The 16,589-nt window shown below is 38.8% G+C and overlaps 2 protein-coding genes across 4 annotated transcripts; one reads left to right on the forward strand and one right to left on the reverse strand.

The window, feature by feature from the left end:
• Window positions 1-120: 120 nt before the first annotated feature.
• LOC102297484 (heterogeneous nuclear ribonucleoprotein Q) lies at window positions 121-9,154 on the reverse strand. 3 transcript variants are annotated; one of them, XM_005925731.3, is made up of 12 exons: window positions 9,001-9,154; window positions 7,055-7,211; window positions 5,981-6,099; window positions 5,607-5,714; window positions 5,334-5,447; window positions 4,871-5,047; window positions 4,484-4,619; window positions 3,896-4,101; window positions 3,607-3,756; window positions 3,383-3,504; window positions 2,919-3,241; window positions 121-2,454 (listed from the first exon to the last, which is right to left on the reverse strand). In XM_005925731.3, the coding sequence occupies exons 2-12, from the start codon at window positions 7,197-7,199 to the stop codon at window positions 2,429-2,431; spliced, it is 1,626 nt and encodes a 541-aa protein (XP_005925793.1). In that variant the 5' UTR covers window positions 7,200-7,211; window positions 9,001-9,154; the 3' UTR covers window positions 121-2,428. The 3 variants fall into 3 exon arrangements, with proteins under 3 accessions (XP_005925793.1, XP_005925792.1, XP_005925794.1); XM_005925730.3 differs by having other exon boundaries at window positions 2,353-2,457; XM_005925732.3 differs by lacking the exon at window positions 7,055-7,211 and having other exon boundaries at window positions 2,353-2,457; window positions 9,001-9,138.
• A 5,638-nt stretch (window positions 9,155-14,792) lies between these two features.
• Window positions 14,793-16,280, forward strand: cga (glycoprotein hormones, alpha polypeptide). The gene is made up of 4 exons (XM_005925723.3): window positions 14,793-14,901; window positions 14,991-15,102; window positions 15,338-15,522; window positions 15,977-16,280. Exons 1-4 carry the CDS (start codon window positions 14,899-14,901, stop codon window positions 16,049-16,051), a joined length of 375 nt encoding a protein of 124 aa, XP_005925785.1. The 5' UTR covers window positions 14,793-14,898; the 3' UTR covers window positions 16,052-16,280.
• Window positions 16,281-16,589: the final 309 nt, after the last annotated feature.

Consider the following 16,589-nt stretch of genomic DNA (forward strand, 5'->3'; position numbering starts at 1 on the left):
TGCAAATCTTTTTACATGAAATTTAAAATACCAAAATCCAAAATGATCGACTGCCTCCAGTTAATAAAGCCCTTGCACCTCATGAAGGCTTTTGTTTTAATCAAAAGAGTAAGACACAGATAAAAATCAAAAACTTTATTACAAAAATAAGTTACACTCACCTCCATTTTACAGTATAAAACAATTTATTTGCAGGAATGCAAAAAACGTTGTTGGCCACCAACAATAGTTTAAAACTGCTAACATTTTTTTTTCTCAAAAGGTGGTTGTTATGATTTTACTGAGGGAGTTAACTGTATAGAAAACTGGGATTGAAGAGCAGTTTCCTTTATGCTATACCTGGAAGTAGAAATCGTTCACTGCAGTATCCCTTCTACCACTGTGAGACCATGATCCCTCACCAAATCATAGCAGCTAATGTTAGGCACACATGCTCACTGGCTGGGCAATATGGCAAGTCAGTCATCCAATAAGATTAACTCCAGAGATCTTCTACATAGTTGCTGTACTGGGGAGGGATCATTCGAGATTAACACGATCTTATAAGAGGAAGGATTGGATTAGGCTCTTACATTATTCCGATGCTGTCTGAAAATGTGTTGTATTGATATAAAAACAAACCCACTGGAAGAATACAGTGGCACAAAAGGGACACTGCAGGGCTTTATTTTTGTTTGTTTTTTTTATTGTTTTTTTTTAATCAAAGGCAGTTGGATGCCCGTGATCTTGAAGCCTTTACAAAAGTAACATTTTCCGAAAAACTATACAACCAGTAACTACATACTCTGAATAAGCAAGGCAGCTAATTCAGTTCAAAATAAGATAAAAGCAGGGCTTGTTCAGACTCATCATATGAGATTGTTTTGCATGCCCGGTGTGACTGTTTGCAGTCTGCAGAGCTGCAGCTAAAATGACTATATTACATTAAGTACATCGTTTTTGCGCTGCAGCTCTTGTGCATATTTTGTATGAAAACAAGCCCTGCTTTCATCGATATAGTTTCCCTATTTACAGTACAGGCCGGGTAGTTTAGTCCTCTGTACTGAGGTAGTCAACCAACCCTTTAAAGACAAGTTCTGAAAAGAACCACTTTCCTGGAATGCCTGACTTATCCATGCCAGGTGGGTACACCCTAAAACCCTGCAAATGTTCTCTTTCAAACATCCAGATCAAACAATTAAGATTAACATGGATATTCCGACAATAAAAATTCCGATTAGCACAAAAATATACAATAGCATCAAGCTCCTTTGAGCCACTTCAAACCTAAGAACTTAAAAAGTGCAATTTCGTCATTAATTAAAAAAAAAAAAAAAATTAAAATGGCATGTTCAGGGACAGGGAAGGGGTAGATTGTAAGGGCAATTCATAGGTCCCCGTCTAGGAACAGGGACTCAGCAAAGAGGCTGTGGCAAGTATTCAGACTCCTCCAGTCATTTTATAAGGTGGCAGCTTCAAAACAAAAACAAAAAATGAGCCCTTTTCAGACATGCACTACTCTCCAATAATCTGAACATGGTGGCTTCATTTGCATGAGCACCCAGGTCACTTTTCCATGAAAGTTGCATTGGTAAGCTTACTAGGTTGGACCTAGTAACAAGTCTTTAAACACAGCATAAGGTTGAACTGTACACAGTAACATTAACGGATGGGCACACCCAAGATAGACAGTTCATGTTGACGCTCTAAACCAGGGCTGCCCAATCCCAGTCCTCGAGAGCTACTATCCTGCAGCTTTTAGATGCATCCCTACTCCAACACAGCTGAATCAAATGGTTTGATTACCTCTTCAGCATGCCATCGTGTTTGGCAAAGTCCTGATAACGAGCCATTCATTTGATTCGGGTGTGTGGGAACAAGGATGCATCTAAAAGCTGCAGGACGGTAGCTCTCGAGGACCGGGATTGGGCACCCCTGCTCTAAACTGCTCGGCTCACAAAAGAAAGTGTTCAAGAGCAAAACTTGCCCTATGCCCTCTTATCTCTGTTTGGTTTCCAAATATTAAGACATTTCTTCACGATCCATAAGAAATGCATCTCCTACTCTGCATGGAAAACCTTAACAGCGCAGAGAGCGCAAGCGTTCAAAAACGTGGTTACATTTTGAGTTGATGCTGACAGAATTTGTTGCCATAAAGTAACAATTCTTTTGCATGCATTATCGTAGGCATATCTGAATGATGCCATGATGAATATTAATGTAAAAGTGACCCATGTCTGATTGGCAGAATGACACCACTAAAGAGATTATAGTTATGCATTAACCCATGTCTGAAAAGGGCTAAAGTGAGTTAAAATATAGAGGAGGGGAGATGCTTCTTCTGTAAGGCTGGAATATCATTGGACCTTTTTCTCATGCTTGTTGTTTCGACATCCATTGCAGCTTACGGTGTAACCCCACATATCAAGTCAGTATCCACTGTGACAGGTCAGGACCGCCCTCGGCCCCGTTTCCCTGCTGGGCCAATAAGAAAGAAAGATGAAATTAGCACAGGAAACCAATGTTGCACACATTTGCCATAAATCAGACAATTAGACCAGACATCAGACATTCACACCAGTGGTCTTGCCACTTATGTGGGCATCAGCTGGCCTTAAAAATGCTATGAATGACCCTCTCTGCTGGCAAACAAGCTGACTCAAAGATCCCACCAGAAAACTGGAGCCTTAGAATATGGCCAAGTTCATTTGAAGATAATCGCCCTTAACTTTTCACAACTATAGCTGCTTTCATTTTCTATCCATCAGTCGTTTCATTCACGCCACTGCTCTTAACTTTGTGCTTTAATTTCTGACCCAATGTCAGAACACTTGCTTACAGCAAACAGAGCTTAAATGTATTTTTAAATTTGAAAATAAAAAGCACAAAGTAAAAATGTGGAGGTGGGGTGGGTGGTCACACAGGAAAAAGTCATTAACCTCTGATTGTTCCAAGGCCTCCTCGTTGGGAGAAGCCCACTCGACCCCTTGGGGTGATAGCACCACGGCCCCTGGTCTGATTGGCACCACCACGGACTCCTCTTGCTCCTCTTCCTCTCCCAGATGCTTGGAAGTCCTCATAGCCATAGTACGGGTCATCGTAGCCGCCCCGGTAGTTGTGGTAATTATATCCATAGTAATCGTAATAGTCTTCATATCCATAATAATCAGGCGGATAAGAATAACCTCCTCTACCGCCTCGTCCTCTGCCTCTTGTTGGTGGTGGCATGTGGGGGGGACCGTAATAATAGTAATCATCATACCTGAGAGGGGATACAGAGTTCTCATCAGGAAGCCATCATGCCATATAACATAATTTTAAATTTGACAGTTTTGGCTAAAAAGGTTGTTGGATTAATTACACACAACACAAACCTAGTTGCAATTACAAAGTTCTTGCTTACATTTGTGTTTTAGCGGCTTGTCTCTGGGCTTTACGCTCTTTCCTCTTCTGGTCAGGTGGCTTGGCAAAGACAATTTCAATGTGCTCTCCTTCGAGGTCTTTGCCATTAAGATCAGTCAAAGCCTATGACGTGAAATCGAGACAATAGTGAAATACCATTCATACACAAAAATCCCAACGGGTTAAGTACAAACAGTCTGATTCTGAGACAGTTTCCCCTCATACCTTCACAGCACTTTCTCGTTCCTCAAAGTGTATGAAGGCGTAGTCTTTCAACTTCTTCACTCGCTCCAGCTTGCCGTGTTGGCTAAAGGTCTTTTCAAGTATCTCCTCTGTAACAGTGCTCGCCAAGTTTCTCACAAACAGCACCTTGACCTGGGTAGAGAAGCATGTTTTGTTTATTCCCCATGCAGAAATGCAGTGCAAATCCAATCAAATGCACAAGAGGAAAGAGGCTGTGCGTGCAAATACACTCAAGGTTACATTGCTGAGGACTTTTTGTCCTGTGCCTTACCTTGGCCATGACCTCTGGGTCTGGGTCCTCAATGGGATCAGCCCACTCCACTGTGACCAAATTTCCCCAAACTTTGACCTTGCCACTCATTAGTCGGCGCCGGGCCTGAGCTGCCGTCTTGTGATCTTCATACTCAAGGAAGCAAAAACCTCGATTCTTTTTCTTGTCATCTGGCTGGTGGTACAATATGACATCATTTAGACCCTCTGTAGAGAAGAGAAACAGGAGAGAGAAGTGTAGACAAAGAAGCAGTTAAGTCAAATGTTCTATGGAAAGCATAAACCTAAAGCCATAAATGCTTGATTCAAAACATGAAATGATCAAAATTAGAGAAATAAAATTTGAAAAACGACGTTTTCTGCAGTTTGTGTCCAGTCAGATCTTAGCGGTAAACCATCAGAGTAATGTGAATCACTCAAGTACAGTCATAAGATCATCATTTGGACCAAAAGAAAAGTTTTAAAAATACCTACTGGACAAGCTACACCTGCAAATGTGCAAGGTGTATCCAATCAAATATACAAGCAAAGCGAAACCCATTCCAAGATGGTTAATGGATGGGAAAGGTTAAAAAACAGTTTGACTCACCTGTTACTTTCGCAAATTCTTCAACAATCTGCTCTTTCGTTTTACTCTTGGGGATGGAGCCAACAAACAGTCTATTATTGGCCACAGAGATGCACACTCCAATGTGTTTTCCTGGTCGAATTTCATTGTTGTTGCACTGCAAAAAGACGCACGAGTATAAGAGGAAAAAATATATAAATAAAAGGAGACAGTCAAGTCTAGTTAGGAGAGCTTATTGCAACTGGTGGTGATGCTTTAAGATAATTATTCGCCATTGACAAACATGAGGCACATGCATGCTGCATAAATATATTCCTTTATTCTTCATTTGAAAAGTCCCCTTTGTTAAAACAAAGCCATAGAATAACTCATTTTCTGGTCATAATTAGAGTATTACAGTAGACCTACCAATTTGACAGCCTGCTGTGCAGCTTCTTTAGTGCAGAAAGTGACAAAGGCATAGCCTCTGTTCAGGCCACTTAGGGGATCCATCATCAGGCGCAAGTCCCATATGGGCCCAGCTTTCTCAAACAGTGGAACCAGTTCATCCTCAAAAAGATCTCTGGGGATTTTTCCTACAAAAATCTGCCAGGTTGACAGGAAAAGGAGGTGCAGCGCGTGAGATCAAAGTACTCATTTAAGATGCGTGGTACAAACATTACAGTACTAACATTGTGGTAAATGGTATCCAGTCAGGTCTTAGCGGTAAACTATCAGTGTAACCAAAGTTACTACAGCAGTGAATAGTTTCATCATTTGGACACCATAAAATAAATTACTGCACCTCATACAATTAATCTCAGAACACACTAATATATAAAGGTGCAGCATATTAAATGGCTAAATAAAGGGATAAGTGATTGTTTCATACCTCTGTACCAATGGTGGGTTGTGCCCCTGAATGGGCAGACTCTGGTGGGGGACCACCGTACTTCCTCTGTCCTGTTGTCACATCAAGTGTGTAGCCAGTCCTCTCCAGCAAAGCCTAACAATTAAAAAAAAATAAGGGAAAAAAGAAAAAGAGGTGGAGCCGAGACAGAATTATTGCATTTTTTGGGCCCAAAAAACATTCATTATTCAATAGTGTCGAACGAAGCATGAAATCAGTTTTAGAGTGATTTTTAAATGAACCATCAGTTCTCACTTTGATTTTGGCTTCATCTGGTCCTTTGTTGGTGTCTGACACTTTGGTCCCTTGTTTCTCTCTCTGTCTGTACGTCTTCATCACGCCACAAAGAAAGGCACTTTTGTTCTGAAAGACAAACAATTTAAATGGGATCAAACAGTAACTAAAAAAATTATCAATTTCACTGTCAAATATTAATATATGAAATTTACCCTTCAATATATATGAGCAGGCAGAAGGAACAGGAAGCTTAATGACAATTAAGACCTATAGTGTAGTTGCACATTTCAACATAATACTGTTATTTCATTACACTAGCACTCTGATTGTGGCTTTGCATTGAGGTATTCAAAATTATGTAAATAGCACCAGCAGCAGCACCGCATGCATACCTGAACATGTGAGAGGTCGCTGTCCTTGAATTGCAAAAGGACTTGGAGAGCACCTTCCTCGTTGAATTCTTTCAGAGCCTCAATCGCTCGATCATCTAAATCACTGTGTGACACCAAACCTGCAGGTTGAACGACACACACACACACACACACACACACAAATAGTGAGCTACTAATAAGGGGGAAAAAATTACAAAAATGATACATAATTGACAAAAGTGCAAGGACCTAAATGAAGTATTTAAACGGGGATTCTTTTGTGAAACCAATATAATGAATGAATAATGACTTGTACAATTAGGAGTGAGGAGTGGGACGAGCATAATCTAATAGAGCCGTATTCAGTAGTCGGGCTGTACTTTACTCCTCAACCAGCAAATTTTTGCAGAACTAATCACAACAGATGTGACAGTGCAACTCGATATGCTCATGCCCCTCTATACTGTGGCTGGGAGTTTCTAATGAGCCAGTCTACATTCTCCTTTATGGAGAGGCCGTCACCTGTCCCAGGCAGCCATATACCAGACAGCTGCTGCCATTGTTTCTGCCTCAGTTCCATCTGGCTGAAAAGGCCAGACCAGTACTTTTTCTAGATGTGGCCAACCAAACAAGTCCTAAAATGACCCCCCCAAAATTTGTCATTACAGTTCATCCCCATTTGATCTTCTACTAAAAATCAACAGTTATTTAAGCTGTAGCTAGTGTCCCATTTAGTCACTGCTCTGCTATAATTTTATGGGATGCAGAGAAACCTCACAGAAATTAATAGCAATACTGAATAGGCTCATCAAAAGACTCCCAGAGAGAGAGAGGGAGAGAATTCATTCGCCCTGACACCAGTGATCATGCAACCATGTTGGGAATGCAAATGCTGCAATCATTTACACACTCTGGTAATGTGTAATTTAAAATTCTGTAGCACTGCAGTACCCATTTTGGTAGGAAACCACAAAAAGTTGCTTCGGGATCCCAATTCCCCCATTCAAAAATGTGATAAAATGACAATACATGCAAGAAATTGCTAAACATAAAAATTTGCATACTGAATATGCAAGAGTATTCATGGTGCCTTACCTGCTAGGTAAATTTCATCTAGTTTTTCAGCAACTTTCTGTGGTAAACCAGCTTCTAATAAAGTCTGGAAGTGCTCAGAATGGGTAACTGCAGAGGTGTCCATTGGTTCTTCTGGACCATTTCCATTAATATGTTCTGTGGCCATGTCTCCAGAAATCTGTGTAAATGCAATGAGCCAAATTAATCCTGGGTCAAGGGCAACAATTGTGATGTGCTCAAAAGAGTGTGAAGTCTCAGACTTGTCAGGAAAATCATTTGGGGGAAAAAAATCACTTCACCAATTGTAATGTTTGCTGGAGTGCAACTTTCATACTAATAAAACCCAATTTTAACAAAGGAGATGCTGACATGTGCCGAACCAATTATCATGGTCATGTGCTCCTTCCCAGTCTGGAGACTTTTCACTATCTTGACTTAGCACTCTGCTTGAACTAGAAGCTCAAAAGCCTGATATAGGCAGTGTGACACTGTGTGCAATACATTGGGTTCAGGACAAGCACATACCAAAGACTTCACCAAAGAATTCACCTCAGCTGCATATTACATATGTATAATAAAAAAAAAGAAGGGGGGAAAGGTTTAACTACGAGGTTCGTGGCCATGTGGCAGTATTTTCATTCTGGTTTGTTCTGAGCTAAAAAAGAAAAGAAAAAAAAGTTGAGCAAACGGAGCCAAGTTTACGCGCTAACGCCCGAATCTCAGTCTTCTCCTGCCTGCTACGGTCTCTAAATTACATGTTAGCTTACCTTCTCACTACTGACTTCAGCACAGGACAGATAGCTGATACACGTGTTCCATCAGAGAGAGTGAACCCCGGTTTCCGGTGACTGACCAATGAACAACTATGCATACTTTAGCATTTTGTTTATACCTTCAACTATTGTTACACTGAACACAAACGCTCTAATAATCGTGTTAATGACCAACCCAAACACTGCCTCTCATTCCTTTGTGTGGATAGATTTTGGGGTACTAACAGCAGCAATCTACCTGCTCACTGGTCACAATGTCTATCCGGCAACGGCAGACTCAGCGAAAACGTGGACGGCAATCTTATGTTTTGGCCTAACATTAACAGAAGCTCGTATTGTCCAGTCGATGTGCTATACTGACTGCTAATCAATCTCGTATCGGTAGGCACGTGCTTTCTCCGTGGCAAAAACCTTTCTACTACGCCAAATGCACGAGTGAAACCCATTTACAAATAGATCTTAAATTTTTAACCTATTCACGTTATCGGTTTTATGGAAATGAATTACCCCCGCAGTCTCCCCTCAAACTTCTACCATAATGTTAGGTTTGGGTTAGGTTTAGCGGGGAGGGACCGACTCGCACACGTTGAAGCTAACTAGCGAGCGGGCTAGTTTGCATGGCTAATGTTACAGCAATCAAGCTAGGGGCATTAATCGGGACAATAACATGAGGCGCTTGTGTGCATTTACTATGAACACAGCTATAGTTATTCTTTAAGTATGCAATACACACATGTGTTAGTAAAGTACTAAGGGATGATCGCCACTTCTTACCAATATAACCGGCCTTTGCCAGCTAAGTGCTGATAGCATACAATGACAATGAGCATGTCATTTTCGTGATCTGTCAAAATGGGTTAGCCTATGCTAGCATGCTAATTCGAACGGAATTTCAGTGAGGCCATTGTTACAACGTCATTTGTCGATGAGGACTTAGCCAATTGACAAAGCATAGCTTTTTAAATACAATTAGATCCAACGTGGCCTTGGAAGCTAGAGGATTAGCCTGCTAAATGCGTGGTCTGTCAACGTGCCGCCACATAGGAAGAGTCCATTTTCAAAAAGCCGGTCTGGAGAACTCGTTCCCAACCACCACCAGTTTCCACATTGTTTGAAACAGCACCGCACGATTCACACTTTTTTAGCACTCAATTAAGCAACAATAACGTTATCAATTACAAGCATTCGCCCTACCTGCCGCTGGCACACCAACGTGTATGGTGCTGATTATTTAGGAAGATAAATGTGATACTGAAAAAGAGAGAAAAGTGTAAAACTCCCGGCACTGGTCCGGCTTCAGTCATTCACTCTTGATGATGTAAAATGGCTGCCACGTTCACGCCTCGAGTTTTGTCTCGTCGATGGGGTTTCTTGGACATCCCTGCACGGGCTTGCCTTGTATGCATTTTACAGTAGAGCAGCAGGTCATCTGCAGCATCCGTCATAACTCCAAAAGAGCAGTCGTTTCACCGCGTCGGAATCGTTTATTGATGGTGCAAGTGAACAAAAAAACAAAAGGGTGGCACAAACAGACATCAAATTTAAACACGAAAGTAAATCACGAAACAAGGAATTACACAAATTAAACATATGTGTTGTTTTTAGACTACTTAACTAATAATGTACTGTCAACCCAGTGATAATAGCATTAATAATGAGTGTAAAATGACGGTGAAATCTGGTAAGTATGTCCCACTTTTCACCACACTGTGTCAGTCTTCTCGTAGATATAGCACTTGCCCATTTCGTAAACACAATAAAGAGACTGTGTAGGCTAGTTGAGATCCAACGTATATATACCGAAACAATATGACTATATGTTGCAAAAAAAACAAAACAAAACTGTGAGTTATGAGGCTGCACTCTTCTTTATCAATGCAAAGTTGCATCGTAATATTTACTGAGCAGTAATGCGCATAAAAGTGACAAAACGACATATGTAAAAAGAGGAAAAGTCACAGATCAAAGTTGATAGCCTATATAAACTCATACTAAAGCCTTTACTAATAAAGCACTACTCTTGCGTGCATTGGTGTTGCAGAAAAATCAAGTTCGGCACTGTTTTACTTATAAATTTAGGATTCTGCTAACACATAATTTACCATTATGATCCGAAAGGCATTTATTTCAGTGTTGAGCTTTAATATAACTTAAGTAATTAACTTCTGACGCACAGAGCGTTTATGAGGCTGGAACACTTCAAGGTTGAAGAAATAAAAGTTTGTGGCTGCACAAAAAAAAGCATTTTCTGTCATGGGTTGTGAAGTGAAGGACCCAAATACAGAAATTAAGTCCAAAAATGTGTTTATTGGGTTGTAAGTCAAGGTAAAGTCCACATTGGTAAAAAGCGCAGAACTCAAAATCCATGAGAACTTACACGGATAATATAACAAAGTCTTGGACTATCTGTTCAGTACACCTTGGGGAAACACCTCAGGGAATCAGACACAGTTGTAGACAATTAAGACAAAGCAAGACACAAAAAAAACCCCATACCGCCGATAATTACTAAGCACATCTCTGTTCAGAAAAGCGCAGTCTCAGGAACGGCAAAGATACTGCGCAAGACCCTCAAGCTCCCAGGCCTCCGGTAGGACCCGAGGTTGAAGGATACAGACCGCCCGCAGGGACGAGAGAGGGGATACAGTCCTAAAAACCTATAGATAGGCTACCTTAGCATTTTTGCAATATGCGCAGTTTTTATTTCGCATACTGCAATCGATGTACCCCAGAGAAGTCAACAGGTTAGGTTTATGTCCACTTTGAATTTGTGGAATAGTAAAAAGCTCACTACTAATGCCCAAAACAGGTTACAAATGTAGTTTAAAGCATAATTCAAAAACTGTTGTTTCAAGAGCTACACACACAAAGAGCTCATCAATAAGTCAGACAAACAAAACTGAGCTATAATTTTTTTTTATTTTGGCATTAAAAAATGTGTAGATGTCTAAAGCCAGCAACACAGAGCTGTAACATCCACCCGAAAACCAGTCATGGGAGAACTGGAGACTATTGCCTATGACAAAAGTTTAAAGGTGGAGTACAACCAGAATAGGTCACAGATCCACAGGCCGAACTATAACAGCAACATAACATTTCTCTATAAAGATAAATATCTTAATGACTCCAAGCACTCTGATCAGTAGTAATTAATATGTAATTGATGTAGTGATAGTTTTTATGTTATTGTTGTGGATTATATTTGTTAATATTTTTTTAGTAATACTAATATGCTCAGGCATATTCAAATAGACACAGGCACTAGGGATATTTCTCATGCTGCCATGTGTCTCTTTTAATCTCCCTTCTGAGGAACTCAGCAAAATTTCTGTTCCTTGCAGTTTTGTGAATCTCCTGTTCTAACACATCCCTAACCGACTGACTTGAGTAGATGCACAGTAGCATCAAAAGGGATCTTTGTACCTAAAAGTGTAACTGAAAGTCCCCTACGAACATCAATTAACAGCACACAGAAAGAGGAATGTAATTTTTTGGCCCCCCATCATTCTCACTCACAGGGGATCAGAAACACATTTCTGTGTTGGATGCTATTGATGGATGCTCAATCATCCAGGTAAGGAAATCCCAGAAAGTTGATTCTGGAGTCCGAGGAATGAGAAATAATATTTGATCTGATATTTCTTGCATGCTGGAGCTCATTTTCATGTTTTCATATATAAAATAAAGGAAAAACTTGAACTATTGAGTGGATCTAGTGGCTCTGTTATGCTGTGGTGGACATTTTTGCTGTAATGGTTTGTATCCACTTGTCCCCACAGTGGAAAGGTTCCCTAGAAATGATTCCAAACTTGATTTGAGTGATCACTTCTATCCTGTTACGAAGCATTTCAATTCTAATCAGAGTAATCTTTTCCAGGATGTCAATATCCCCATTCGAAAAAGCTAAATGATGCTAATAGTCTTAACCCAATGAATTGAAAATGTAAGATTGTGCTACGACCACTGTGTCCAATCAGCTTTACTTCATGTTATACAACACATTTTCCAGTCTGTGCTTGGTTAGTTCAAGATTTAATAGAAATTTGTTATCACTAAATATTGCAGTTACCTTGGTAACTAAGAATACATCATATCTCTTCTACATCCTTATCAACAGTTGTTCTTTTGCCTCTCTTCACTACCACAGCAGATTTTAAATCAAACAACAATGTTATAGCAGACTTCTGAACAAGGGGTTTTTGTTTGTTAAATTTAGCATTAAATATATAGAAATGGCAGCCATTTTTATCCATCTTCTTCAATTTTTTTTTAAATTAACTGACAAGTTGTTTCATAGGCAAATCGATTCCCTTATTATTTCATGACAAACAAAGCAGACATAATAACTGGAGTTTATTCAAAGTGTTGAATTTGTACTTTATAGCTTACATGTGAGATAAAAAAAAAAGAAGAAAAAAAATGATTTACATATAAGAAATGCACTGGCCAGTTTCACAACAACAAAGTTCTGAAAGACCATATGTCCTGAAAAACACAAGTGATGATGACAGTTATTTCAATGGTTGAGAAAAGCCGCTTCTTCTACATCATCAACATCTAACCAACTAAAGAGTATTCTCATGGCACGTAACTATGTATACTACAACTTTTGATCCTTGTCCTCATTTTGACAGTGGAATGAGATGATTGTGGACAAGGTAGTAGTTTGAGGCTTTCAAGTGAATCTGCAGAAATGTAACATAATACTTGAGTATAAAAAGCAGAAGACTGTGAAACAGATTAGTGAGAAAGATGAGTGTTTCTATCACTGACTGTTGTTTTCAGTGAACTTTCAGTTAAATCCCTTTAATATGTAGCACCCCTCCTCTGAACTGTCAGTTACTGTAAACATCTCATAACATCTCCACTTCCTTTGACATACTTATTCAGCTCGGCTTCATTACACGAACTCACTCATCAGTGATGATTTGAAGCAGTTATTTTAGACACTGCTGCAAATAGCCAAATATGGTGTTACGTAAGTAACCCAGAAAAAAGCATGAAAGGGTAAAAAATAAATAAATAAATGAATAAAAGCAGTCAAAGAGATGTAGTATTATTCTTTTTTTATGGTTAAAATTAACAGTTTCAATGAAAGGCCTTCTCAGATAGCAGCGCTAATGTGGCCATTATATTTTGATTTGATTGAAATTGGATTTGCCTTCCAGCTATGCAAAGCAACAGCACACAGTCAAATACTTTTTAGCATAATTACTTTATTATGAATGTTAGATTTATAACGCAGTTACATTTCATGCTACAACGACTGATCTGGCATATGGCAAAAAAAAATAATCTCTTAACATTTCGGACCACTGAACATCTTGTCTTCTACACTTAAGCCAAGGATTTATCACCAGCACAACCAAGGACACGAGGGATGGGTTCTTATGTAAACACACAACCAAAATCCAAAATATATTCATATTCATCCTTGACATTTTAGATGTTAGAGGTGGAGACATGGATCCCCCCTAACAACCATCAAACACCAGCTCATTAATTCATAGCTTCTTTTATCTAAATTAATTCTAATCCTTTCTTTAAAAAAAAAATGTTTCTCTACTGAGAAACAGATGAAATCTTTTTAGGTTTATTTCTGTAATGCCTGTTTAAAAGTTCACAATAGGAAGTGAGTGAGTTTTACAGAGGAAGACATGCATTATTTTTAGAAGTGCTGAAAATGTACATGAAAATTGATGTCTGCCTGTGAAATAAGATGTATTGGAGTTAGTTTAACACAGCATAAGGTGAAAAGAGGAAGACAAAAATGCTCGACTGAACTATTTCACATCTTACATCTCAGTTTTTACAGAAAGCCACAGTGTTAAAATGAGTCAAAGTGCTGTGAAAAAAGTATTTCCTGCTTTCTTTTTTTTTCTTTGTATATTTCTCACGCTTACATGTTTCTGAACATCGGATACATTTTTACAAATCTGAATATTAGTCAAAGATAACCTAAATACAAAATGCAGTCTTTAAAACATAATATCGTGTATTAGGGTAAATGAATGGTCTTTGTCTAATGTCAACATTCCTTTGATGATCTTGTGAGTGTGAGGGGACAACGAGTTTTTAACAGCTCTATATATGCTCTAAAAAAAGGTACATACAGTATTGATGTAATGTTATAAGCTAACCAGATGCTTTCTTGTCAGTAATCCAGTATGAATTTTTCATGTGAGATCATACTTGAAGAGATGGAATAAGTTCTAACTAGTGCCAAAGTATTAAATTAATGGCATAAAATAGGACTGATTTCTGCTAATAACACTGTATGGACTGATAACATCTGACGCGGGTCTTAGTGATGACTGTTTGTGCAACCATTTTTGACTTAGTATTTTGGAGTTACATTTAGTGAGTCAAATGACTTTAAACTCTAGCAGTAAACAAGTACCCATAATGAGAGCACTTGATGCAAAATGAAAAACATCCTGTTTTACAGTTAAACATCCACACATGTGGATTTTTTTTTATCACCGCAAACAAAACCATTGACTCGTTCAATGTAAAAGCAAAATCGTGGCTCAAAGAAAGGTAAATCAGAGACCACCGGAGCAGGTCTTTTGTTGTTCTCAGCTGCTGTTCTTAGACGTTTGCATCTATTCGTGTTAGTCCCCGTGGAACCGAGAGCGGTCAAGAAAAGGCAGCAACATTTAGTTTGATGACATCACTTTAACAAATTGTGTATTTCAGCATCGGCCCTTTTTACACACCTCAGAATTCTAAAAAGTCACGAAAACAGTTTTATGCACATTAGCTATAAAAATGACCTTTGTCCACTAAACCGAAATGCCTAAGATAAATCTCTAATTAATTCCCCCCTTTTTGCTCACCCCTCAGTTACCTAGTAACAAAAATCCGGGGATTAAATGTAACCACCGTCGTCAGAATGGAAGGATGATAATGAAGTATGTTTTGAGTTTCCACTGGGTCACAGAGATCATTGATAAGGTTGGTAAGCTTCACTTAATCCAGGAAATTGCTAGGAAAATGTGTGGGCTATATAATGGGATGGATTAGACTAGAAGTTCTCACTGCAAGTAAGTTCTGTACAGAGGCACAGTGAAGGGGACACTTTCTCTCAACATGGTAATACTCTGTCTCTATACTTATGCTTTAACTTTATAGTTCTTTATTTGCATTTACCACTTTCTCTGTATTTGTTTCTATATTTTTAGATAATTGCTACAACCGCCATGGGCTCACTGAAGTCACCTGGACTGTCCCTTCTGCTGTTGTCTTTTCTTCTTTACATAGCTGATTCCTATCCCAACATTGACTTATCAAACAGTAAGAATTGTTTATGATGTAAATACTATTTTAAGTTCATCCAGTGTTTTATAATTGGACTGGAAATTAAATGTAAATGATCTGAGTCTTATGAAAGTCACAATGTTCTGTTCTAAATTTCTTATCACAGAGATTGTGTTTTTAATCTCAGTGTTCAAATGCTGGCACAATATTGCAAACCGTGCAGTTTGAGTTTTTTTAGCAATGGTTCCCTTTTCTAAACCACCCTCTCTAGTGGGCTGTGAAGAATGCACGTTGAGAAAGAACAATCTTTTCTCAAAGGAACGTCTGGTTTACCAGTGCATGGGCTGCTGCTTCTCCAGAGCGTACCCGACACCTCTCAGAGCCATGAAGACAATGAATATCCCAAAAAACATCACCTCAGAGGCGACGTGCTGCGTCGCAAGGCACAGCCACGAGGTAGAGGCACAAACACATGACAATGTCAGGCAGATATTTAACTTTTCTATGAATTTGTGACTTTTTAGCTAATTTATGTTGGTGTCAGTAAGATTTTAGCAAAACAAATCTTGGAGTTGGATGCTATCGAATAGTTAGGATGAGTATTACATGTAAGCACTTTTTCTGAGTGAATGATTGTGTTATTCATTTCTTTTTATTTTAGGGGATCTTATATAACTTTTAAAGGGTTATTATTATTATTATTATTATTATTATTATTATTATTATTATTATTATTATTATTATTATTGGAAAAAATGCACATAAGCTTCTCATATGGTTTTTATTTCAGTTTAAAACACTACTACAGACTATAGAGCAAAATAGCATGACAGAACGGTTTAGTGTTATGCCATTTTTGTGTTAATATTCACCCTTTTCCCCCCTCCTTAATCATCTGTTCCGTTTGCAGATCCCGATAGCTGGCATTTTGGTGAAAAACCACACAGACTGCCATTGCAGCACCTGTTACTTTCATAAGATATGACAGATGGGGACTGGGGACCACTCTGCATCCTTCGGCTTGGCAACATGTTGTGTTTCTTTTAATACGCACACGCTTTACTCTGTTTTAAAATGCATGTGTTTGTGTTTCCAGAATATATTTCACAGTAATTCTGTGGCTGTGATGTTTCTTTAACCTACGTTTTTTTTTTTTGCCTTATTTGTATTTGAAAAATTGTGGATTTGAAAAACGATTAAAATGTGCAACAAGAGCTTGGATTAAGGAATGAGTCTTATTTTTAAATCCATGCAGAATGATTTGTTACAAGGAGGTTTTCATGAGTGTTTCTTTGGAGAAAAGTGCATTCTTACACAAACTGCACCTCACTAAAAAGTGAGAACACTGAGACACTCTAATGTCAGTAAGCCGACAGAATAGAACATTTTCAGGAACTAACAGCCAAAATGTGCTTTAATGGCAAATAAATTATAGAAATATAGCTGAATTTTAAGTCAGCGTAGGAAAGATAGAAGTCATTAGAGTGATGATTTAACCACTTCAGTTTGATGACACTTGGATG

Source organism: Haplochromis burtoni, unplaced genomic scaffold (assembly GCF_018398535.1).
Source record: "Haplochromis burtoni strain Fernald_Lab_line unplaced genomic scaffold, NCSU_Asbu1 Contig_86, whole genome shotgun sequence".
Lineage (NCBI taxonomy): Eukaryota > Metazoa > Chordata > Actinopteri > Cichliformes > Cichlidae > Haplochromis > Haplochromis burtoni.

Bases quoted from the DNA above. Each gene is read 5' to 3' on its own strand.
- LOC102297484 (XM_005925730.3), bottom strand. From the start codon at position 7,199: ATGGCCACAGAACATATTAATGGAAATGGTCCAGAAGAACCAATGGAC. The intron at 5,448-5,606 runs GTGAGAACTGAT...TTTAATTGTTAG, and splicing joins CAGATGAAGCCAAAATCAAA to GCTTTGCTGGAGAGGACTGG. The intron at 3,242-3,382 runs GTAAGCAAGAAC...ATCCCCTCTCAG, and splicing joins CAAGCCGCTAAAACACAAAT to GTATGATGATTACTATTATT.
- cga (XM_005925723.3), top strand. The intron at 15,103-15,337 runs GTAAGAATTGTT...CACCCTCTCTAG, and splicing joins CAACATTGACTTATCAAACA to TGGGCTGTGAAGAATGCACG. The intron at 15,523-15,976 runs GTAGAGGCACAA...TTCCGTTTGCAG, and splicing joins TCGCAAGGCACAGCCACGAG to ATCCCGATAGCTGGCATTTT.